Source organism: Mytilus californianus, unplaced genomic scaffold, assembly GCF_021869535.1.
Source record: "Mytilus californianus isolate M0D057914Y unplaced genomic scaffold, xbMytCali1.0.p SCAF_4, whole genome shotgun sequence".
NCBI lineage: Eukaryota > Metazoa > Mollusca > Bivalvia > Mytilida > Mytilidae > Mytilus > Mytilus californianus.
Window position 1 is genome coordinate 109702762 of NW_026262690.1, and position 25954 is coordinate 109728715.

Here is a 25954-nt window from a genome sequence, read left to right on the forward strand (position 1 = left end):
AAATGTCAAGCTTTCTCCATAAAATTACAAACTACGTAACACATTTAACACATGTTTTATTTTCTAAATTTGAAGAATAGTTCTGAATTAATTGTTTGTACTAACTTTCAACATTCAAGAAAAAGAAATACATTCCCTCCAAATTAGTTTTTTGTTTAAAGATGTGATTAAATCCTACAGTTCTCAGTTCATAACGATACTTATTTTAAGTGGGGGGGAGGGTCATACCATTATGTTTCTTTTGTGCGAAATTTCTCTCAGGCTTTGTTATTGCAAAAGTTTAATTGTTTTCAACTGTAGCTGTCGTGTGAAGGAAATGTCAAAATAATGTTCCATTTATCATTTTACAGTGACCTTTCGTTCTAGCATATGTTTGTGTTTTTCAGTAATTCAGTACGGGCGGTGGAAGTGAACTACGGTTTTGAAAAATCATATATTTTTTAATAAACGTTAATAACTGCATTTTAGATGGTATACCATTTAAACATATCTCATCATATTGTGCCTGTTGATGTTATGATGTCTGAAAAACTGTTTTGGTGAACGTTGTTAGAGTGTTTAAAAACATTTCATTTATCTATTTAACAAGTCCTTATTTATAGGACTACATTTGTACTACTACTAGTGAATGTTTGATGATCTTGACTACCCACGAGGGTCTTGTATGGTCTGTATATTTGACAATATAATTTAGCACTCAATTGATGCAAAGTTACATGTGAATAAAAAATATTAAATTATTACAATCTTTAAATGTCAATTAAATTCAATTGTATTCATTATTTATTTTTTTTAAACTTTTTTCACAAAAAAGAAAATCCTCTCTTATTATTTCCAATGTAAAATATTTGATTACTTTAAAGATAGCAATGATACAACGATTCATGTATATTGGGTTTTTTAATTAACCCATATGATATACACTTATTACAAAGACTAGACTCATAAACTAGACCAAATATTTTTTTAATACTATTTATTCTCTAAATATGAACCTGTCATGAACTTGATGTTCTGTGGTTGTCCTTTTTTATGTAGTACATAAGTGATTCTCGTTTCTCGTTTTATATTTTGATTATGCCGATGGTTTTCCTGTTGAATGGTTTTACAATAGTCATTTCTGGTTCCCTTTATAGCTTGTTATTCGGTATGAGGCAAGGTTCCGTATTGAAGACCGTACTTTGACCTATTATGGTTTACTTTTATCTATTAAGACTTGGATGGAGAGTTGTCTCATTGGCACTCATGCTACGTTTCGTATTTGAAGTATACATTTCTGCTAAAGAAGGGCCTCGGTGGCCGAGTGGTCTAAGTAGTTACTACTGTAATCACTAGCCAGTCAACACTGAGGTTCTGAGGTTGTGAGTTCGAACCCCGCTCGTGCGGGTGCACTCGACGCCAATCTTAACTGACAAGGATTGTCAATTTTCCTACCGAAGGTCGGTGGTTTTCTCCGGGCACTCCGGCTTCCTCTACCAATAAAAACTGGCCGCCACGAAATAGCCTAAAAGCGGTGCCAAAAAGTCGCGTTAAAACACCAAAAATATTTCTTCTGATACACTTTTACTTTTCCTAAATACTAGTATTATATTTACTGCTTCGGTCTTGATATTCTAAGGTTATGAAGTTCACGTGAAATGAGTTAATGAAGGGAACATCAATGCAAGATACACTACTGCAAGAACCCAAATTTTTCCATAATTGAGAGAGTTTTAACATCTGTTTCAATTTATATGCAGTCAAGATTGTACGATACCAAAGGTTTAGTAAATCATAACGTTTTGTAGTAGAACATCGGATGGTGAGTGCAATGCTGATACAGTCTGTCAAAAACAAGTAAAATATCAAAGATACCGAACTCCGAGGAAAATTCAAAACGGAAACTCCATATTCAAATAGCACAATCAAAAGCTCAACCATATCAAACGCAAGAATAAAAACTGTCATATTCCTGACTTGGTACAGGCATTTTTTTTATGTTAGAATTGGTGGATTTAACCTGACATAATCAAAAGTACCTTTGCAAAAACTCTGGTGTCTTATGAAAGGGACATTTTCTGTCCCAATTGCAGATAAAAGTTTAATGTTTGCATTTGGACCAACTTTTCAATAACCACGCTGTAGTTAATCAAAATGACATTCGAGTCACGCAATGATCAATTTAATTATAACGAAAAAATATTGTTACATAAGATTTGCAAGCTTATCAGTTATGCTCAAGGCTTAAAATGTTGAAGAGCATATTCAATAATCCCAAAGCTATTTATAAGTATGATCCAATGAAAACCCGTTTCTCTCTCTGGCTTCTATGGAGTATGCATAGGAGACCTTGGTTTAATTGTTGCATGTTCCAAAAAGAGGGGGAGGGGTATATTTCAAAATATTAGGGCATTGTTCTTAAATATTTCAGATGAACCAATTATCTACTGAACAAATATTTGCTATTATTATTTGGGGCGTCTTGATTGACAAATAAAAAAGTCAAACTGTTATAGGCTATGGTGGACTGCATAAAACATACAATGACCTGAAAATACACTGTGCCAACATAAGCTGTGAAGCAATTAAAACATTTCTTAAACTTTGTAATCACTGTGCTCTAAAGAAAAAAACGTTCTAAGCTTTCAAAACTAGTCATCAAACCAGTCAGATCGTCTTATTTTAGTTCAAAAGACAAGTTGACTTAATTGATTATCAATCAGTCCCAGAAAGTGGCTATGAGTGGGTGGTACATTACAAATTTTGTACAGGTTAAAACCATTTTAGGCAATATTTTTGTACATGTTATAACATGTACGAGGTACTTTTATACATGTTATAACATGTACTAAATCGCAACTTTAGGTCAAACATTCAAATTTCCCGGCGAAAGCAACGTAACTGGCATACGTGTCATTTTTCAACAATACAAATAGGAGATAACTTTGTCATTCGGAAACTTCAGGGTTGATACATATAAAAAGGAAGATGTGGTATGATTGCTAATTAGACTACTCTTCCCAAGAGACAAATTGACACAGAATAAACAAATATAGGGCATCGTGAGGCCTTCAACAGTGAGCAAACCCCATACCGCATGGTCAGTATAAAAGACACCGAAATGGCAAAAGTAAAACAATTCAATCGATAAAACTAACGGCCTAATTAATGTTCAAAACAAAGAACGAAAAACAAATATGTAACACAGCAACAACCACTCAATTACAAGCAGTAGACTAGGGACAGACACATACATACTGAATGTGGCGGAGTTAAACATGTTAGCAGGATCCCAACACTACCCTAACCTGGGACAGTGATATAACAGTACAGCATAAGAACGAACTATAAAAATCAGTTAAAAATGCTGAACTCATCAGATAGATACAAATAGAAATAAATCTAACAAAAACATTAAGTAGAGATCTGAGAGTACTCGCACGTTTAAAACAACGATAATCCCTCATAGACTGATGAGTGACTCGATACCAACGCTGAATTAGTCAGATTTAAGACTGATTTTACAATTCTAAAATCGTTCATAGATATCGAACGGAAATGTCTTCAATGAATGTTATTGTTATATTTGATTGATGCTTTTTGTGCTTCTTTGTTAAATGTGTGTTTGTTTTAAGATTATGACACCTAAACAATGTTGTGTACAAGTTCAGTGAAAATATACAAGACTAACCAAGGCCAGAGGCTCCTCACTTGTGACAGGTGCAAAAATGCGTTGTGGCTAAACTTGTTTTGTGAGATCTCAACCCTCCCCCTATACCTCTAGCCAATGTAGAATAAAGAAACACATAGCAATACGCACAATAAAACTCAGTTTAAAAGAAGTCCGAGTCCGATGGCAGAAAAGGTAACAAAAGAAATTAAGCAACATGACAATGATGCATAAATTAACAAAGGACTACTAGCAGTTACTGACATGACAGCTTCAGACCTCAATTAAACTGATTGTAAGATTATGTCTTCACCATAGATTTATCATGTAGATTTAAGTTCCTCTCAATATCGTAATGTGGGTATCTTTCTTTTTAAATGGTTAAAGAGTATTGGTTGTCGCAATTAAAATCATCTAAATCATCTTTCGACGGACATCTTTATAAATAAATAAACATCAATATAATTAAAACTAAAAAATAAAAATATATTATATGACAGCACTCATTTTGATAATTCAAATAATAACGAAATTCAATTCTGGCTTATACACTATAGCCATGATACTGGAAATTTATTAGTAAATACGTAATGCGTATGTGAAATTAGACAAGCCTCTTCCCAGCATGGCACTAAGCAATTACTGGCTCGTCATTGAACAGGTACTTTTTTTTGCGCATTGTATAATTCCGTCAGACGCTAAATGTAGAAAACCCTACCTACACCATATATTTGTTTTTAGAAAAAAAACAATAGGCTTCACTGCAAAAAATCTTAAATCTTTCAAAGAGAGGCGACAGATGTAAAATACTAACTATTTCAGTCAAAATTGTTCGTTCTTCAATTATGTCGCGATTTAAACTTCATTCTGGTATCTCAATCATAAATCTAATGTATGCTATTTAAAAAGATGTTCATGGTAATATTGCATGAAGTACGTGTTGTTTCTTTTTTTTCTCTCTCTCTCTTTCTTGAGCAGAAATATTCAACCAATGTATTTGTTGTAAACGACATGATTAGTTATTTATTTTACGCAGATGACCTCGTTCTCATTTCGGACTCAAGTAAAGGCTTACAGTCTCATCTCAACGTTCTACATGATTGGACAAAGAAAACTCTTCTTAATATGAACATTGAACTAGATTACATAGGAAAGTACCGTTATCTAGGCCTTACACTATCCGAAAACATAGACTTTAAGGTTTCTGTTAATGAGCTGTCGGCGGCAGCTAGCAGAATATTGGGGTCGTTAACATCCAAATTGTTGCATATGGGAAATATGGACTTTGAAATATACACAAAGATATATGACAACACGGTCATCCCAGTTATGGATTAAGCGTGTGGAATATGGGGTATCAAGCGCTATGACTCACTTGAGAGACTACAATACAGAGCAATTAGGAAATTCCTTGGCATTAGCAAATGTGCTCCGATTCCTGCTGTCTTAGGGGATATGGGTTGGCTACTTGTATATATTCATACGCAGTGTAATGCGATACGCCTATGGAGTCGCCTCATGAAAATGCCGGACAATAGACTTTGCCGTAAAGTGTTCTGTTGGGACATTGACACCGCTACACGCTACAAAAATACCTGGTTTAACAATATCAAGACAATTATGAATACTTGTAATCTTACGCATTTGATTAACTACAGTCGCGACGACATTTCTACATACTACGTGTTGGAAACAGTCAAAAGTAAATGTGTAGATGACTTCAAAGATAGATGGATTAATGAAGTGCGTACAATGCCAAAACTGAGAATGTATAAAATGTTTAAGTCCGAATTCTCAACTGAGCCATATGTAAAAAGACATTTATCAAGGATGCAACGTTCGGCAATTGCAAGGTTTCTTCCGAAACATTCCACCTAATCTACGTTTATTTAAATTATGTAATTCGGGTTCGATTAAAGATGAAACACATTTCCTTATTTATTGTGACCGTTATACTGATGTACGAAACATACTGTTACTAGAGTTACCATCTATTCACCCAGTAAACATTGTATGACAGGGGCGTAGCTGTCGTTAGGCACTTTAGGCACGTGCCTACACATAATTTTTTCACAATTTTTTTTTTTTTTTATTAAAAAAATGATAAACAACGTTATCTGTAGATGTACGCCAGTGAAGTCGTCAAAACTCTTTAATTATCGAATGTCATGTGTACACTTGTCTATCATCCTTAGTGAATGGAGTATAGGATAGAATTGTATGTCATTATGTTCCCCCTTATAAAGAAACTATAAACTAGAACTTTGGTTCAGATCATTTCACTTCTATCAACCAATACTTGAATGAACCTCAACTTAGACACATTATTTTTTTTAATTAGTTACTGTTGGCTTTCAACTAGCTTTCCACTTGGTCTTCATCCGACCTACAATAAAACCCTTGCCAAAGTTGGTCGTCCGTTTTGCTGTGCAGGATGTATAAATACGCATTCACGTCTGGTCAGAATGGGGACGTTAAATCCGATGCCTAGTGTAGAGAGAATGCCACGCTCTCTGCACGTTAAGAAACTTGCAACAACTCTTTGAGGGGTTCGTAGGTGGTCTACTGAAAGGCAAAATTTCAGTTCCTATCCAATAAATCCTCATTTTCCAATGCATGACGTTTCCAAATTTCCAGACCTTCGTCCTGGACGATCCCTATTACAGGACCTAGCTACCTGTTGTATTTATTGTAAATTTTTTTTTGTCCTGAACATGCATGAACTATTTGCCACTGGACGTTTAGCAATCAATCAATCAATCAACTAGCTTTCAGTAACTTAGAGTACTCTCAGATCTACGTGTAATGATCATAACTATTCAAATTCCTAAGCAGGTAGGGATTTTACAGTACAGGATATAAGGAAATATGAATTTCTTGAATTTTGTTCGATAGTATGAACAGAACAGAACTTCTGCATGAGGCATCGACTGTGTGTGTATGTGTTTGTGTAGCCAGGGGACGATGATGGTTTCTTTTAAATGTTGGATCGTCAATATGTACTATCAATTGACGTATATATCAATTATCCTCAATCAGAAAGGAATAGATATGAAAATACTAAACAGATTGTGCTGCTTAATAAAGGGCTACGCTGATCCACGCGTCAGATGTAATTGTAATATTATGTATATTATAATTTCTTCGAAATTTTTTTCATGTATATTATCATGATAAAATGACTAGTTTTCATGTTTTTTTGTACACAAAATTGAGCGGCCCCCAAACCCCCTGCTGCAATTTGTGCCTACAGTATATTGGATACCTAGCTAAATAGGTTTCATTGCGTAGGAGTCTTAAACAAATATGATCAACGTATGCACATTCTTATAAACTTTTATCACCGAAATAAATGTTATTTCGTACAAATAAAACTATTGCAAAACAGCAAAGTAATACAATTAGAAAAAAATGTTATCACATTAATGAATTGAAAGTCCTTTAAAATCTGTTTTGTATGGCAACATAATAGTTGGACAACAGTCGCTAGAAAACAATGGCAATGCCATGCTATTGCTTCTGTGGTGCTGTTCCCGTATATGGCGGTGGTGGTGGTTGGTTGTAAGCGAAAGCGGATGGAGCTGGTTGACCTGGATGAGCTCCCATTGGTGGTGGATATGCGGCATTTTGTACAGGTGGATACACTGAGCCACCTGGCGGAGGATATTGATTGTACTGTGGCGGTGGTGGTTGACCTGTAAAAACACGAAAGAAATCATTAATTATCATAAAAAAAAATATTTCAATACTGAAATATTTGATTATATGCATTACTAATGCTAAAATTTATTAGTAGTACTCATGTTTATTTTATTGGACCACTGAATATAAATACCCTGTCATGTAGTGTGGGCTTTTCTAGTGTTCAATGGAAAGACTACTGTATATACATTTCCTGATACGAAGGGTGAACTGTTGTAGTGTTAACGTGTGAGAAAACTCTATATACACTCCCTGACCTGAAGTGTGGCCTGTTATAATGTTAACGTGTGAGACCACTCTTTATACATTTCCTGACCTGAAGTGTGGACTGTTGAAGTGTTAACGTGTTAGACCACTCCATATACAAACCCTGACTTGATGTGTGGACCGTTGTAGTGTTAACGTGTGAGGCCACTATATATTATATATACATACCCTGAACTGAAGTTTGGCCTGTTATAGTGTTAACGTGTGATATATACATACCCTAATATGAAGTGTGGACTGTTTCGGTGTCTACTGCTGAGACAACACTATATACATACCCTGATATGAAGTGTGGACTGTTGCGGTGTCTACTGCTGAGAAAACACTATATACATACCCTGATATGAATTGTGGACTGTTGCGGTGTCTACTGCTGAGACAACACTATATACATACCCTGATATGAAGTGTCGACTGTTTCGGTGTCTACTGCTGAGACAACACTATATGCAAAACCCTGATATGAAGTGTGGACTGTTGCGGTGTCTACTGCTGAGACAACACTATATACATACCCTGATATGAAGTGTGGACTGTTGCGGTGTCTACTGCTGAGACAACACTATATACAAAACCCTGATATGAAGTGTGGACTGTTGCGGTGTCTACTGCTGAGACAACACTATATACATACCCTGATATGAAGTGTGGACTGTTTCGGTGTAATCGTTACGTGAGACCACTCTTTAAACATACACTGATATGAAGTGTGGACTGTTGCGGTGTAATCGTTACGTGAGACCACTCTTTATACATACCCTGATATGAATTGTGGACTGTTGCGGTGTAACCGTTACGTGAGACCACTCTTTTAACATACCTTGATATGAAGTGTGGACTGTTTCGGTGTAATCGTTACGTGAGACCACTCTTTATACATACCACTCTTTTAACATACCTTGATATGAAGTGTGGACTGTTTCGGTGTAATCGTTACGTGAGACCACTCTTTATACATACCCTGATATGAAGTGTGGACTGTTGCGGTGTAACCGTGACGTGAGACCACTCTTTATACATACCTTGATATGAAGTGTGGACTGTTTCGGTGTAATCGTTACGTGAAACCACTCTTTATACATACCTTGATATGAAGTGTGGACTGTTAAAGTGTTAACGTGTGTGAAAACTCTGTATACATACCTTGATTATACTGTGGTGGTGGTTGTTGGCCTGTTAAAACACAAAAGAAATCATTAATTATCATAAATGAAATATTTCAAAACTGAATATTTGATTATGTTAATTTATGCATCATTAATACTAAAATTTCATTAGTAGTACTCATCTTTTTTTGTTTGACCACTGAATATAAGTACCTCTCATGTAGAGTGGGCTTTTCTAGTGTTCAATAGAATGACTACTGTATATTCATTTCCTGTATGTATGAAGTGTGGACTGTTGTAGTGTTTACGTTTGAGACCACTATATATATATATATGACCTGAACTGAAGTGTGGCCTGTTGAAGTGTTTACGTTTGAGACCACTATATATATATATATATGGCCTGAACTAAAGTGTGGCCTGTTGTAGTGTTAACGTGTGATATAAACATACCCTGAATTGAAGTGTGGCCTGTTGTTAAAAAAAGTATTTTCCAAAAGACCAAAAAAGTAAAAAAGTATATTTTAACAAAACGCATTTGACTAAATATAAGAGGTCGAACAACAAATGTTCTTAAACCCTGCTGACTGTCATTGGCGATTGCCAAATAAACGGATTTATCCTGCAATCAGCCAACTATTGTACAAATAACAGGTACACAAATAAATTTGTACTTGTACAAATAAAGACTCCTGTTACCCCTCTTCTATGTTGAGCAAGCGGTAATGTGGATATTTCTTTTTGCGTACCAGTTCATTTTGGGGTCCTCTTCGCGGTCCGCGTTTAAACTATGTCGATTTCTTTGAAAAATTAGAGACAATGATTTAGATTTTAACAACTAAAGCTTCAAGTGTTGGGTGTAAATTTCAGGATAAAAACAATATATGTACATTGTCGGAAACTATAAAATTGATTTGTACTCGCTGCGAAACAGGAGAAAAGCTCGGCGAGCTTCGCTTTTCGTCCTGTTTCTAAAGCTCATACAAATAAATTTGATATTTTCCGACAATGTACATATATTGCATTTCACCGATGTAATAAATGGATCTTAATTATAAATTTAATACTAAACAGAAAACAATAAATTTATGGAAAAGATGGTATACCGCAAACAAAAGGTGCAAACGTTTTTGTACACCATATCCGGATTTCGACAATTAATGTCTCTTCAGTGATGTTAGGAATCGAAACGGTATTTGGAAAGCCATACAATTTACCTCAATTTAGGATAGACTCTTGAATTTTGAGAAGTTAAAATAGGATGAACGGATCATATAAATTCGAAGGCAAATATAATACAAGCCTAAACGAAAAAATATAAACAAGTCTAAATTGAAAACAACGTTTAAGCCTATGATTGCGTTGGATAAAAACCGCAATTTTTATACGTGTGCATGCAAAACAAATTTCTTGTTAGAGGGGTCTAAATACAGCACAAACAATCAATGTCTCTTCAGTGATGTTAGGAATCGACACGGTATTTGGAAAGCCATACAATTTACCTCAATTTAGGATAGACTCTTGAATTTTGAGGAGTCAAAATAGGATGAAAGGATCATATAAACCCGAAGGCGAATATAATACAATCCCAAACGAAAAAATATAAACAAGTCTAAATAGAAAACAACGTTAAATTTGCTCATTGTTGAAGGCCGTACGGTGACCTATAGTTGTTAATTTCTGTGTCATTTGGTCTCTTGTGGAGAATTGTCTCATTGGCAATCATACCACATCTTCTTTTTTATAATGTATTGTTAACGTGTAATACCACTCTATATATATTTCCTGATATGAATTGTGGACTGTTGTAGTGTTAATGTGTGCGACCACTCTATATACATTCCCTATATGAAGTGTTAACTGGTGTAGTTTTAACGTGTGAGATCACTCTGTTTACATTCCTTGACCTCTAGTTTAGCCTGTTGTATATATTGTTAACGTGACACCACTCTATATTATACATTCCCTGATATGAAGTGTGGACTGTTGTAGTGTTAACGTGTGATACCACTCTATATACACGCCCCGACCTGAAGTAAGTCCTGTTGTATTGTTAACGTGTGATACTACTCTATATACATTCCCTGAACTGAAGTTAGTCCCGTTTTTGTGTGTGTGTGTGTGTGTGTTTTTTTGTTTTTTTTTTTTGATAGATAGATAGATACAAACTGTACTCGAAAAACTAAATACAAGTTTACATAGAAAAACAAACAATATACATACATATACAATTGTGGTGTTTACATGTGAGTCCACTTTATATACATTCCCTGACCTGAAGTGTGGTCTGTTGTAGCGTTGTCGTGTGAGACCACTCTATATACATTCCCTGACCTGAAGTAAGTCCTGTTGTAGTGTTAACGTATGAGACCATTCTATATGAATTCCCTGACCTGAAGAGTGGCCTGTTGTAGTGTTAACGTGTGAGACCACTCTATAATATACATTCCCGGACCTGAAGTGTGGACTTTTGTAGTGTTTTCGTGTGAGACCACTCTATAATATACATTCCCTGACCTGAAGTGTGGCCTGTTATATATAGTGTTAACGTGTGAGACCACTCTATATACATTCCCTGACCTGAAGTGTGGCCTGTTATAGTGTTAACGTGTTATATATACATACCCTGATATGTTGTGTGGACTGGTATTAATTGGTGTGACCACTATATATACATATCTTGATATGACTTGTGAACTGTACGTGTTGTACTGTTAATGTGTGCGATCATTCTTTATACATTCCCTTAATATATGAAGTGTAGGCTGTTGAAGTGTTAACGTGTGAGACCTTTTTATATACATACCCTGATATACTGTTTGGACTGTTGTGGTCTGTGCTGGTTGGACTACTGTTCCACGATTACCACGTGTTTTACATGCTCCACATAATACAGCAACAATAACTATGACAATGACCAATCCTATAATTCCTCCAATAACTGCTCCCACAATACTTCCGATTGCCCTAATAATATACAGTTCAATTATAAAAGTCATGTCATGGATTTCATTAAAGTATCAGTTCCCATAATAACTGTTTTATATAACATGTATAATGACAGTCGTGCCATGTCACCTATCATAAATTATATCGCCTAATTCAAATTATATTTTTTCATCACTAAAAGTCGTGCAATTACAGGTGTATAAGTTGTTGTCACGCCATGACCCCACTATAGTCTAGATTTTCAAACGAATAGAAAATATATTTATTAGTGACAGCGGTACAATGGCTTCTAATATAGTATATAAATTCGGATTCCCAAGATAAATATAAAATACTTTGGTACGCTCATTTCAGTGATAGATTCAGGAAGTGTTGATTCTAGAAAAAAAATCCACGGCAAATGCGTAGGCTGACGTCACGACAGTGGTTAAATGTCTGTCATATTTTTTTCCGATCATACGAAATAGGGTTTTCTCATGGTTGAAGGCTGTACGGTTGTCTATAATTGTTTATATCCAATTTGGTGGATAGTTGTCTCATTTGCAAGCATACGACGAAAAAATACCAAACATAGAGCTGAAGATTTAGCTATTCGGACCCTACTAAAACAGCAGGTGGTCGTCTCGTGAATTCCAAACGAATGGCTTGTGGCACCCAGCGTTCAGCTCATGGTAAGGAAACGTTCAGCTATATCACAGAAGAAGAGAGAATGGGATTTTGTTCTCCTTTAGAATGAACAAACCTGTTATCTATATTACAATTTGCTTTTAACTGCTAAGGATATAAGATAAAACAACTCCCGAAAAATTATGTACAAATGTACATGTATGTTTGACGAGAAGGAGGCAACCAAACAAAAATTAGTGAAACAATAGAACATACATATGACTTTGAAAATACAGTTAAACTGGTATATCAATTGCATCATTGAATGTAATAAGAGAGGTGTCCTTGATTTAAGTTTTAAAATGTACAGTTATTTCTACTGCAGATTAAGAAAAGGGTGATCTGACAAAACATGTGTGTTGTGTGTTTATTTATTCTACATTGTTTTGAGATCTCACAAAACATTTTAACCCTGCAGCGTGTCTGCGCCTGTCTCAAGTCAGCCTCTAGGCCTTTGCTATTTTGTATGTTTTTTATGGTTCATTCATATGTTTCGGAGTTTAGTATGATCTTCATTTTCGCAGAACTAGTACACATTTTTGTTGAAGGGTCAGCTGAAGCCAACCTCCGGTTAAGGGATTTTCTAACGGTGTTGATGACTAATTGGTGGCCTCGGGCTTAATTTTAGGTCGCTGTATAGAAGTAACATTTATAGCAGGTTTGACTGAAGTTCATCCCTTTAGGTTGACCTTCGCCTCCGAAACTATAATGTGGAAACTTTTGAATTGACCAATAACTATTTGGGTTTTTAACGCAACTGTTCTGGACGTTCTGGTTGGTATAAGCGTGATTTACTAAGTCAACGAGACTGCGCAACTTAAAATATGAAAGTAGGACAGAAATTGATTACTGTTATTGCATCATTTGTCAAACATGTATCAGAAAAAGAAAACAATAGCATATACGTTAACCAATTTGACCTGTCTACAGAAGTTGATACCACTAGCTTTGTTATTTAGTCCTAGTTTTAAAGATTATAATTTGGTCACGTTACTGTTGTAAAGATTATAATTTGGTCACGTGTGTCTGTTTTGTATCATTCAACAGCTTACAAGTAGCTCATTGTATAAAATATTAACTTTAAGTATTCCTACGGCTTGATCCTACCATTTTTCAAATGAAATAAATTAGAAAAAAACTTTTTATTGATATCATGTTTAAATGAAGTTTAAATTGTGTACTCCAGACGTGCGATTCCTCTACAAAAAAACTCACCAGTGACGCTCGAATAAAAAGAAGTTAAAAAGGCTAAATTAAGTACGAATTTGGAGAGCATTGATGATCCCAAATTTCCAGCTAGAGTAACCTATATGATATTAGAAACATATTTTGTTTTATGACTTCTTACCAGTAGGTGTTACAGTAGTAATAATAGTTGTAGTAATAACTGTAACAATATCCGGCGAAGGTAGGTACCACTAAAAAATATATATTATTATATACATTATATAAGTTCAGTAATAATCAGCTAAGGCAGGAAATACACGAAAATTCGGTCGTTAGTGAGTACTATAAAAATATTCCGACTGAGATACATGTAGGAAATACTAGGAAAATAAATAAACAGTCTAAAATTGGTAATACTTGGAACAATAATTACACTGTAGTATGGGGTCTGTTCGCGCTGTTTCCGTTTTGAGAATGTCTCTTTATTTTGAAACAATAACAAACCCCTATTCATAGCAATACACTAACTAATACATGATTAAAAAAATTGATCAACACGAAACCAATAAAAAGAGTGCAAACGTGATGGATGCGAACGTGAGAGGGGTCGAAAGTAATTTTTGGCGAAAGCAACCAGATTAGTAACAATACCCTACAGAGGTTGTTAAAACATGTTCTACTAGTAAATAAACAAAAGTTGACAAGAGTATCCGGCTGAGTTAGGTAGGTAATACTAGTAAAAAAAGTAAAAGTTCTAATTTAAAACGCATGCGTAGATATAGTCATTGTAAATATTCTACGACCGTTAAGTTATGTATTAGATTTTAACATTCTTTACTAGAAACATGAGGGATTGGATCAATGCATTTTAAATGTCAATAAAATTGAGAATTGAAACGAGATGACTTGTGTCAAAGAGACAACAACCAGGAGATGGTCCTCGAAAAAAAATATGTACTAGTTAATAGAAAAATGGACGTCACACTAAACTCCGAAACATATAAGTAAACCGTAATTAAAAAAACATACAAGACTAACAATGGCCAGAGGTTTCTGAAATCGACAGATATTTAATGGGTTAAAGTCACCTAAAAAGAAGGATAATGGCGTTTTGTATGCAAACTATTTTGACTGCAAAGTAATGTATTTGAACAATCTATTTTGGATTTATATTAATGCTTCTGTAATAGAAGTAAAATTCAAATGAATTTTAGATAAGCTCTAAACTCACGAATTTCAATAAAAAGGTTTTCTTTAAAAGAGTTTCTTTAAAAGAAAACCATTTGAACATTTATTGTCGCGAGTTTATTTAGTGTACAATAGCCAACTATTTGTCAGAACAACTCTATTATTTGTACGTTACAAAAGTGGTGTATTTGTTTAATAAAGGCTTTTTGATACAATCAATACCCTGTGTATGATTTGAAGATTTATAATACTGTATAGTTTTTTTTAAGTTAAAGGGCAAAAAGTAGCCTTATATTTTTTTCGTTCTCTTTTTCATAAGACTATTTTCAGTACCGATCAAAGGATGATATAAAGTTACAAGACAAAAGTGAACAAATGTAAAGTCAGTTTGCCATTTTGCCATTTTCTTTTTGTTGCTGACATGTTTGTTTGTTTTTATAATGATTAACATTATCACACAATGTTGACTGTTGTGCCGCTTTTTTCGACATGTTTACCTTACAATATGTTTGTTTGAATTGTTAACACATTGTTTTCATTATTGTAAGTTTTTTTCATTATAGTGAAATAGTATGCTACAGCCATACAAGTGAGAAGTTTAGCTACATGTAGCTATAAAACCAGCTTTAGTCCACCATTTACGAAATATCAGTACCAAGTCAGGAATATGACAGTTGTTGTCCATTTGTTTGATGTGTTTGAGCCTTTGACTTTGCCATTTGATTAGGGACTTTTCGATTTGAATTTTCCTTTGAGTTTGGTATTTTTGTTATTTTACTTAAGCTTTTATCACTCAACACAATATACTTGCATACTTTTAACCGGAAAGGGGAATAAGAGTATAAAGAGGTGTGAGGTATGAATAATGAACTTGGGATATAAATAAGGAGATGAGGAGAAGAGGAGATATAGAGTTAAATAGGTAGATATGGTGTATAGTGGAGATATGGGGTACGAAGAGATATAAGATATACTTATGTAAATGAGAAGATGGTTGGTAAAGTGTTATGTGAGGTATAAGGAGAAGTGAGAGGTACAAAATGATATGGAGTAATAGTGGGGTATAGGGATTAAAAGGAGATGTGATTTATAAAGGGATGTGGGCCAAGAGATGTGGGTAAGGAGATGTTGTGTAAAGGGATATGAGGTATAAGGAGCTGTTGAGTATACAGAGATGTTTAGTATAAGGAGATGTAAATTATAAGGAGATGTTTGGTAAATTATAAGGAGATGTTGGGTATCAAGAGATATGAGATATAAGGAGGTGTTGGATATAAAGAGATGTGAAGTATAAGGAGATGTTGGGTATAATGAGATGTGAGGTATACAGAGATGTGAGGTATAAGGAGAAATGAGGTATACAGATATGTGAGGTTTAACGAGATATGATGTATACAGAGATATGAGGTATAACGAGATATGAGGTATAAGGAGAAATGAGGTATACAGATATGTGAGGTTTAACGAGATATGATGTATACAGAGATATGAGGTATAAGGAGAAATGAGGTATACAGAGATGTGAGGTATACGGAGATGTTGGGTTTAAAGAGATATGAGATATAAGGAGGTGTTGGATATAAAGAGATGTGAGGTATAAGGAGATGTAGGGTATAAAGAGATGTGAGGTATAAGGAGAAATGAGGTATACAGAGATGTGAGGTATAAGGAGAAATGAGGTATACAGAGATGTGAGGTGTAACGAGATATGAGGTATACAGAGATGGGAGGTATAAGGAGATGTTGGGTATAAAGAGATATGAGGTATAATGAGAAATGAGGTATACAGAGATGTGAGATATAAGAAGATGTTGGGTATAAAGAGATATGAGGTATAAAGAAATATGAGGTATAAGGAGATGTAAATTATAAGGAGATGTTAGGTATACGGAGATGTTGGGTATAATTATATATAGAGATATGGGTGAGAATAAGTGAGGTATATTAAGGAAAAATGGAGTATCAGGAGATGTAGGGTATGAAGAGTTGAAAAGTATGATAATGTTTGGTTTTAGGACATATTGGTTATAAGGTGAATACGGAGATGTTGGGTATAACGAAACATTTGGTACAAATAAGGAGATATTTAGTATAAGGATATGTGGCTAAGGACAAAGTCATGTACATGTATAAGCAGATGTGCGTAAGTACGTGTGGGGATACGGAAAATTGGGTCCGCAGATGTGAGGTATAATGAAATGTGGGGTAGAAGAAGATGCGGATGAGGGCATGGATAGTATAAAGATATATGGGTTGGGAAATGTAGATGATTAGGACGTTGGTATATGGAGATGTGAGATAGAGATTTGGGGTATATTTGTATAAGTAGATGTGAGCAAGGAAGTGTACGGTAATGGAGATTTGGGGTGTTATGAGATGTGGTTATATGTGGTTATAAGGAGATGTAGTACATGTATGTATAAGGTGGTCTGGAATTATGAATAATGGCATATGGGTACATGAAAAGATAAGGAGATTATGGGTTTTGGTGTTTTTTTTTTTTTTGTTTTTTTTTATTAAATGAGATAGTGGGTTAATGGACATTTAGGATAAAAAAATATGTGGGGAGAGAGATTTAATGTATTACTAGATGAAAATGTTGGATATAATAGTTGTTTCATTTTCAATCATATACCACATTTCCTTGTTTTGATTAGTCATTAAGACAGATTTATAAAAAAAAATATTCATCCAAATTGGCTTTATTTTACCTCCTCCAATGTGTAAACCATTTGGTTTGTTAAATATATGACTCATAACATGAACAAGAGTATAATTATAAACTTCATAAATAATAGTCTTTTACATCAAGTCAGAGAGAGAACACCCCGATTTATATTTATAAGTGTCACTAAACTGTCATTCATAACTGTAATGGATTAAATCAAATACGTTATTATAGGTCTTAGCAAAAACAATGATATATACTATAGCTGACTTTGCGGTATGGGCTTTAATTGCTCATTGATAAAATCCTATAGTTGTTATTTTCTATATGTCATTTGATCTATTGTGGAGAGTTGTCTCATTGGCAATCATACCACATCTTTTTATTTTTACATTTGTTGAAAATACCACACATTTTCAGCTTTTGGTATATAAAAGTTCAACTTTAGAATTAAGCTGAATATCTATTGATGGTTATTGATTGATTCCCCGTTGAGGTCAACGGGATATATTATACCTATGTTAAAAGATGTTTTTGGTCTTTAATTTACTTTTATTTACAGGTATATTATAGAAATCAGTTTAAATCGAGTTCACTGGACTGAAACATTGGAGATATATAGGTACGTAAAAGTGTAATCAAATTTCATATTATGTTTAAATTTATATAAATCACCTTTGACAACTAAATAAATATTTGAATAAATCCTTACGTATAAGCATATTGTCACTGGTCATGATTTAAAGTAAATCAGGCTATATATAAATCATGTAGTAAAAATAACCTTCAAGTAAATATTACAATTCATAATCAAAAAAGTACTCTCCCATTCCAATTTTTTTGGCAGAATCAGTTTATACGAAACATTTCTATAGTCTAGGAGATAGTCAATGTCTTTCGTTTTTCTTTTTTCTTTTTTCCCTTTTTCTTTGTTCTGTTTTGGCCAAAAGGTTGCAATATTGTTTCGTCCACTATACGTTTAAAAGTGGGAGGAGAAATTACCCATGATCCCCACCCCTACCAGCTTCTACGGTCCTTGAGCTGTAAACTAGAAAAAAAATATTTACTCTCCTCTGTCTCGTTTTTGTTTATATAAACAGTTCAAACATAAACATTAACTTAAAGTGAAGTGTGATAACTAAGAGGAAAGAGATATACTAGTATTTTTATTCTACTCATGCATATCTTACCATTTTGATTCAAAATTCCCAAGAAAAAACACAAAATCTTTGAGTAATATTCCATCTCAATACGAAAACTGAAATATATATCATGGAAATGAACATAGAAAATGGTATTTCAAAATGACAAGAAAACTACGTCATTTCTTAAGCAATTTTTAAAAATCATTGGAGAGGATCAAAGTTTAAACTCTATATTATATGATGTATATATAAATATAAATATAATTATAAACATATGCAATTGACATAAGCTTATCTTCTGAAAGTAAAATCTAATATACTAAAGTGAATTATAATAGATTTGATTGATTTACCTGTCAAAATAGTTTGAGAAAAATAGAACTTATTCGAGTATACAATATTGATGTATTTTTCATTTTGATAAAAAAAAAATTAAAAAATCTTGCTGCAGCTAGCACACTTCCTTTAGTTTGTTACCAAACATAGTGATTAAACAAAGTGATTTATACTGCACTCGTTCTATTTGAGCAGTCAAAATGCGTTGACTGTATATTTCTATGTCATATACAGTCACTGACCCGATATCACTTATCATGAATATTCAAATAGTAGAGCCAAAACTAAATTTAAATATTCATGACGAGCGCTTTAACCTGTCCTTGTTTCCAATGTTTACAACGAAGCGTGGAACGACTCAAATTTGTTTCTTTTACAATTGTTAGAAAAACATATTTCACTTGTTAATATATGTTTTTGTTTAAAACCTATAAGACATTAAAGTCATTATGTTTTATGCTTATTGTTGATATTTTAGTCCATACTCATACTCAAAGTTAAACGAATTCGTTCACCAACTATTGGTTTCAACAGGTAAATTAATGTACATTTCATTGTGGTGTATGTTTCTCCGCCAAATGTGAGGCCTTTTTAAAGGGGGATTTTTTTCCCAATATTTAAATCAAATAAATAACAATGACACAATAAACAACAATTAAAAATGTGTTTTTCTAGATTGCAGTATAAAGACAATAATAGTGTATTGACTTGACATATCAACTATATATTAAGGATTTGGCCCGAAACGGGGAAAAAGCTCGGCAGAGCCTCGCATTTCCCCGTTTCTAAGCCTCATCCTTCTATCGTTGATATGTCAAGTCAAGACACTATTATTGTCTATATCTCCTGCTATATTGTTGTCATGTTCTTCATAATCTGGGGCTCATTTAGGGATGGCAGATAATACGGTTTATCTCATTTATAAGATAAACTTTAATGAAATATATTTCATTAGATTTAGTTATTTTCCATCCAAGAACTACTGCATCATTCGGATCCGTATCTTGTTTCCGACTAATTAACATCAAATGACTCTTCAGCATAACATCGAACTAGCCGCTCTTGTAGATAAGTGAAAGTTTCAACCCCCTCCCCTCAACCTCTCCTTGCAATCTACCAACAGTCTCTTTTGTCTGCTGCTGTTTTATTAATTTTTCAGGCTGTTCAGAGAAAAGCAGGATTCATAATGTTATTGAACAAAATAAAAGAGGACAAACTAAGCCGATAGATTTGTTTACTGAATCATACCTCAGAAGACTTTATTTTATTGTTAATTTAAGAGAGTGGTATGTAGTTTTACATGGATATTCAGCCACCAGCAGAGTGAAAATGAAACCATCTTTATGATTTATTAGTTTGTCCGCCAGGAATGCATTTATCTTTAATTTTTCTTTATTAACTACCAGCATTTATCTTGAAAATAATTTTTTCATTATCTTGTAATAAAATGATTAGTCACAGTAAATAATATTTGGCGGCATCTGGGAAGATTAAGGGATTATCATCCTTTCCTGTATTGTATGTCGGATCATATTAGGTTTTTTCTTTCCTGTGGTACTGCAGTAAGTTTTGTTGAGATCATCTCATGTCTACCACGACGAGCTTAACTGCTTTCTGATCTCAAAAAATGTTAATCTTCACTCCACTGGCAACCAGAAGGTCACTATGCGAATATGAGCCGACGTACGTGGTGATCATGTCCCTCATTCTCTTTAGTATTTAACCTTGAGGAACTTGAGCATCCTTTGTCACCAATGGTGCACATACTTGTCAATTAAATCAATTACGTCGGCATTCTGCTATCATGTCAGATCTCGTCATTCGAAGTGAACTGTGGTTGTTATTTCCATATACATTGTTTGTTTGTTATGCTTTGCCTTAAACTTGATTCTCCAATTAATTTTCTATTTGTGTGAAACCATTTTTAACTGCAGTTTTCTAACATGATAACAGCAATGTCAGAATAACATTTTTTGGGGTATTCGACACGGATTTAAACAGTTAAAGGTCTCGGTAACCTCGCCCTTCTACGTTTTCCAAGCAACATACAAAAAAGTTGATACCTTTCTGACATAGACCTAATATTGTACCATTATCATAATTCCTAGTCTTTTAAATGTGGAAATAAATTTATGTTGAAATTAATCAACAAGTTTCACCTTTTCAAAAAGGTAAAGGGTTCGTCGCAGTATCGGGTAAAAAACAACTGCTGTATTCCTGACTTGGTGCAGGCATTTTCCAAAAAAATTGGTGGGTTAAACCGTCGTTAAACCTGTTTTTATAGCTAGCTAAATCTCCCACTTGTATGATAGTTCTGCTATATTGACAAAATTGGTTGAGCAACCGAAACAGTCATAATAGATTATTGTGACAATTATTGGGATCTATAGCAGGCAAAGCTGTGTAAATATAAATCATAGATATACATCACAACTGACAAAAAAATTCAAATAAACATACAAATATATCTAACAAAGACCACGACTAAATCAAATCCTGTAGTTGGTAGTAAATTGACAACGACGCCGATAAAACAAAATTTTGTAGTTGACAGTTACTGTACATCCGGTACATAGCAGACAATTTCTCGATAAATGTACAAAGTTAGTAAAATGTAAGTACAAGGGTAAATAAAATGGAAACATCACTGTAAAAACTTCTTGAGTCTAAATCGCACACGAGGATCCCCTTGATACAGGAACGCCTGGTTAAATACCCGGGATGCATAAATACCGAGTCACGTCAAAAGTCATGCATAAGACACAATGCTATTGACTTCTAGTTACAGAACAGAAGAAATCGACTAACCTGATTAAAGAAGCACCAAAATTGGGATTTTTTATTCCTGCAAGCTATTAATCACGTAGGTTCAACCATGGAGATTATAGTACTTCTATTTCCAAAACGCTTCAATCTGTCAAGATCTAAATAGTTCCGAGTCTACCAGAGTAAAATTAAATAGGAATCTTTAAACACTCAAAATTGTAAGAATCAGTAAAACTAACTGATTTTGTAAATCTGTAAGATCAGAAGTGTGTCTAACTTCTAAAAGTAAAACATATTTACATATTGCTCAGTGATCACCATCAAACATCAAACATAATTTTTTTGTTCCCTAAATTACATAGTCATTTACGTTTATGTGGACACAACTCAGCACATTCCGGATGGTTCCGTTGTGTACCATCTTTTTGTTAACATGTTGCACAAATATGTAACACGGATCGAACAACATATCAAGAATTATAAATTTAAGTCGATTGCGTCGACGCGTCAACTTAATGAAAAATATGACCTGTTCAGAGAAAACTGACCATACGAATTTAGCACATACTTACAACTTCTCGTCCAATCAAATTGCTTATATTTGCCTTCTAATTTTCATAGTACATACTTTTTCCATGTACTAAGTAACTACGCATGAATGACCACAAGGGTAAGATTTCATTGTATCGTAATCAAGATATTAAAACAAAAATTGCTACTGGCTATTTTGAAATAAATGCTGTGTTACAAATTAAACTTAATAGTGTGTAACTAGTTTTCAAATTGTTTTTCAAACATCCTACTATTTAATCTTTGGATCTAAAAATGTTTTTGACGATTAAAAGTTTCTTTCATTTAAATAAAGAGTAACACATATGTTTTTTTTTTTTATACCTTGATTAGAGTACAACGCCATCTGAAAATTGTAATCATTTATCTTCCATGCAATTACTTTGTACACAAAAAAGAGTGAACCATGAAACCTTGTGAAGGAAAATTACAGCAATTTGATATATTTCGTCATGAATTGATTGATTATTGGTTGCTTAATGTCCAGTGACAAATATTTCATGCATGTAAACTATCCACTAGACTACCTATGGGTACATACCAGGGCAGATCCAGTCATTTTTAAAAGGGGTTCCAACCCAAGATAAAAGGGGGTCCAACTGTATGTCCTCATTCAAAAGCATTGATCATCACAAAAAGGGCGTTTTCCATCCCCCTCCTGAACTCCCCCTCCCCCTTTTTGGATCCGCCAGTGCAAACTATCCATATGTGTAAAATTTATTATAGTTTTAGTTTTTAGGTGAAATTGAAAAAAATGTTTTCAAGATTGTAAAGCTTCCACTGCAATTTAATTATTGCCTGCTTTTGGTCAATTTATTTTGTCATCTTACCATGTGAAGAAGTACATGAATAGTAAAACACCGCTTTATGTCAATAAACATACTTACACCAGCAGCTACCATCTTTTCATTCTGGATTCAATATTTTACAATGATACTAGTGAGTAGATTTACAAAACTACGTACATGAGCTACACCTAGTCAGCCAAAACATATCAATAGACTAATTACAGGATTACTCAAGTTGTAAATATGTGCTAAATTGGATAGTGTATGGAAAGGTATATACTATGAAATTAAGAGCTCGGGGCAAGCCCCTCGCTCTAAATTTCATAGTATATACCTTTCCATACACTAACCGACACATAGCGATTTGAAAGGAAAACTTTACTGAGTAGAGATTACAAGTACATGTAAGACCAATTGAACTGGACCAGCCAGGTAAAATATAGAATTCATTGAAGTTCAATGAGAAAAAAATGTGTCACTCTAATCGTGCATGCGGAACCAGAACTAAGGAAAAGTAAATGCGAACAGTAATAGAAAACAAATAAAAGATAATTGAATTTTAATTATGCATTTTTGTCGAGCCTTCGACTTTAGTCGAAAAAGCGAGACATAGCGATCCTACATTCCGTCGGCGTCGTCGTCGTCGTCGGCGGCGGCGTCCACAAATATTCACTCTGTGGTTAAAGTTTTTGAAATTTTAATAACTTTCTTAAACTATCCTGGATTTCTACCAAACTTGGACAGAAGCTTGTTAATGATCATAAGATAGTATGCAGAAGTAAATTTTGTAAAAATAAAATTCCATTTTTCCTTATTTTACTTTTAAATGGACTTAGATTTTCTGCCAGGAAACAACCCATTCACTCTGTGGTTAAAGTTTTTGAAATTTTAATAACTTTCTTAAAGTATTTTGGATTTGTACCAAATTTGGACAGAAGCTTGTTTATGATCATAAGATAGTATCCAGAAGTAAATTTTGTAAAAATAAAAATCCATTTTTTCCTTATTACTTTTAAATGGACTTAGATTTTCTGCCAGGAAACAACACATTCACTCTGTGGTTAAAGTTTTTAAAATTTTAATAACTTTCGAATACTATTTTGGATATGTACCAAACTTGGACAAAAACTTGTTTATGATCAAAAGCTAGTATCTAGAAGGAAATTTTGTAAAAAAATAAATTCATTTTTCCGTATTTTACTTTTAAATGGACTTAGATTTTCTGCCAGGAAACAACACATTCACTCTGTGGTTAAAGTTTTCAAAATTTTAATAACTTTCGTATACTATTTTGGATTTGTTCCAAACTTGGACAGAAGCTTGTTTATGATCAAATGCTAGTATCTAGAAGGAAATTTTGTTTTCTTCCAGTTAACATTACATTCAGTCTGCAGTTAAAGTTTTTAAACATTTATTAGATTCATAAACTATCCTTGATTTTTACCAAACTTGGACAGAAGCTTCTTACAATAAAAAGATAGTATCAAGAGGAATATTTTTATTGATTTACTTCCTCATTTTTGTTGAGCCTGCGATTAACAGAAAAAGTAAGCGAGACACTGGGTTCCGCGGAACCCTTACGAATTTTTATAATAAAAATGTTACTATTATCTTGAATATTATTATAGATAGAGATAAACTGTAAACAGCAATAAAACCAACATGGCAGACATGGCTAAAAATAGAACACGGGGGTAAAATGAAGTTTTTGGCTTATATCTGAAACTAAAGCCAAAGTATAAAGGTTGCATTGATTTATGCATCAATTGTAAATAAACATATCTGGTTAGAGTGTCTGATTACAGTAGTTGTCGTCTGTTTATGTAGTTCATACGTGTTTCTCGTTTCTCGTTTTTATATAGATTAGACCGTTGGTTTTTCCGTTTCAATGGTTTTACACTAGTAATTTTTTGGGGTCCTTTATAGCTTGCTGTTCGGTGTGCTCCGTGTTGAAGGCCGTACCTTGACCTATAATGGTTTAATTTTATAAATTGTAACTTAGACGGAGAGTTGTCTCATTGGCACTCATACCACATCTTCCTATATCTAATTAGCGACAGAGGCTCCTTGGAGCCTTTCGTTATTTTCTTTATCTTTTTGTTACTTGTTCTTTCGTACTTAACATTTTCAAAAGATTGCAATAAGGAAATAAGGGAGGGTTGTAAAAACAAAATTGCTAACCCAAAAACAAAGCAATTGTAATTTCTGTGTTTTTTTGGTAATGCCTAAGTCACACATTCACGCTGATTTGACGCCAGATAAGCTACGGATACGATCCTGCATCATTCGTGGCAATCTGTATTAGTCCGTAGATTTCCGTATTGTAGCCGTTGTCTAACGTTATAGTACTTGTCTATCCTTGACAATTGTTTAACATGCGCAAGTTTGACTACGGATCAAACTTACGAACAGACGAAACTCGACGAACGTATCGTTAAAGAGCTGTAATTTTTAGCAGTAAAATATTTCTACCAATATTGCAGCGTGCCTAAAGACAACAGTAAACAATTTGATATTCTTTTTGCAACCTTTCATTTTATTGTTTTGGTCAAAAATTAGTGTTCCGATTGATTTTGTGTTGTTGAATGTTGCGTAATCTTACGTTGAGTTCCGTTTATTTACATGTTGTATATGCGTTCGATTTATCTCCCTTATCTATTAAAAAAGATCATTGTTTTTATAAAGTCGGAAGTTTGAAAAAAAAATTGGCGCATTTGGTATACATTTGCTTGATTGATTGTTGGATTTTTAACATACAGTGGCAAGTATTCATGACAAGATTAGCATTAGATGAAAGATTGAAAAATGATTGGGATGACACAACTTTAATACTTTAATGTTTTCATTTGAAAATTATATCCACACGTCTTTTTGATAATCCAGCACAATGTTCTACAACACAAGAAAATTGCCATCGTGGGTGACGGTACAACGAACCAATGACTCTAAATGTTTTCATTTCTTTTATAACATGTTCTACATACACA

The 25954-nt window shown here is 33.8% G+C and overlaps 2 protein-coding genes across 5 annotated transcripts in view; one reads left to right on the forward strand and one right to left on the reverse strand.

Annotated features, from left to right (window-relative positions):
• Positions 1-25954, forward strand: part of LOC127739083 (cytochrome P450 2C29-like) — a 480581-nt gene that overhangs the window by 405466 nt on the left and 49161 nt on the right. The window lies entirely within an intron of this gene.
• On the reverse strand, positions 6972-18720 carry LOC127739091 (calcium-binding protein P-like). The gene is made up of 5 exons (XM_052250685.1): positions 18553-18720; positions 13688-13757; positions 11531-11691; positions 8762-8791; positions 6972-7344 (listed from the first exon to the last, which is right to left on the reverse strand). Exons 1-5 carry the CDS (start codon positions 18605-18607, stop codon positions 7160-7162), a joined length of 501 nt encoding a protein of 166 aa, XP_052106645.1. The 5' UTR covers positions 18608-18720; the 3' UTR covers positions 6972-7159.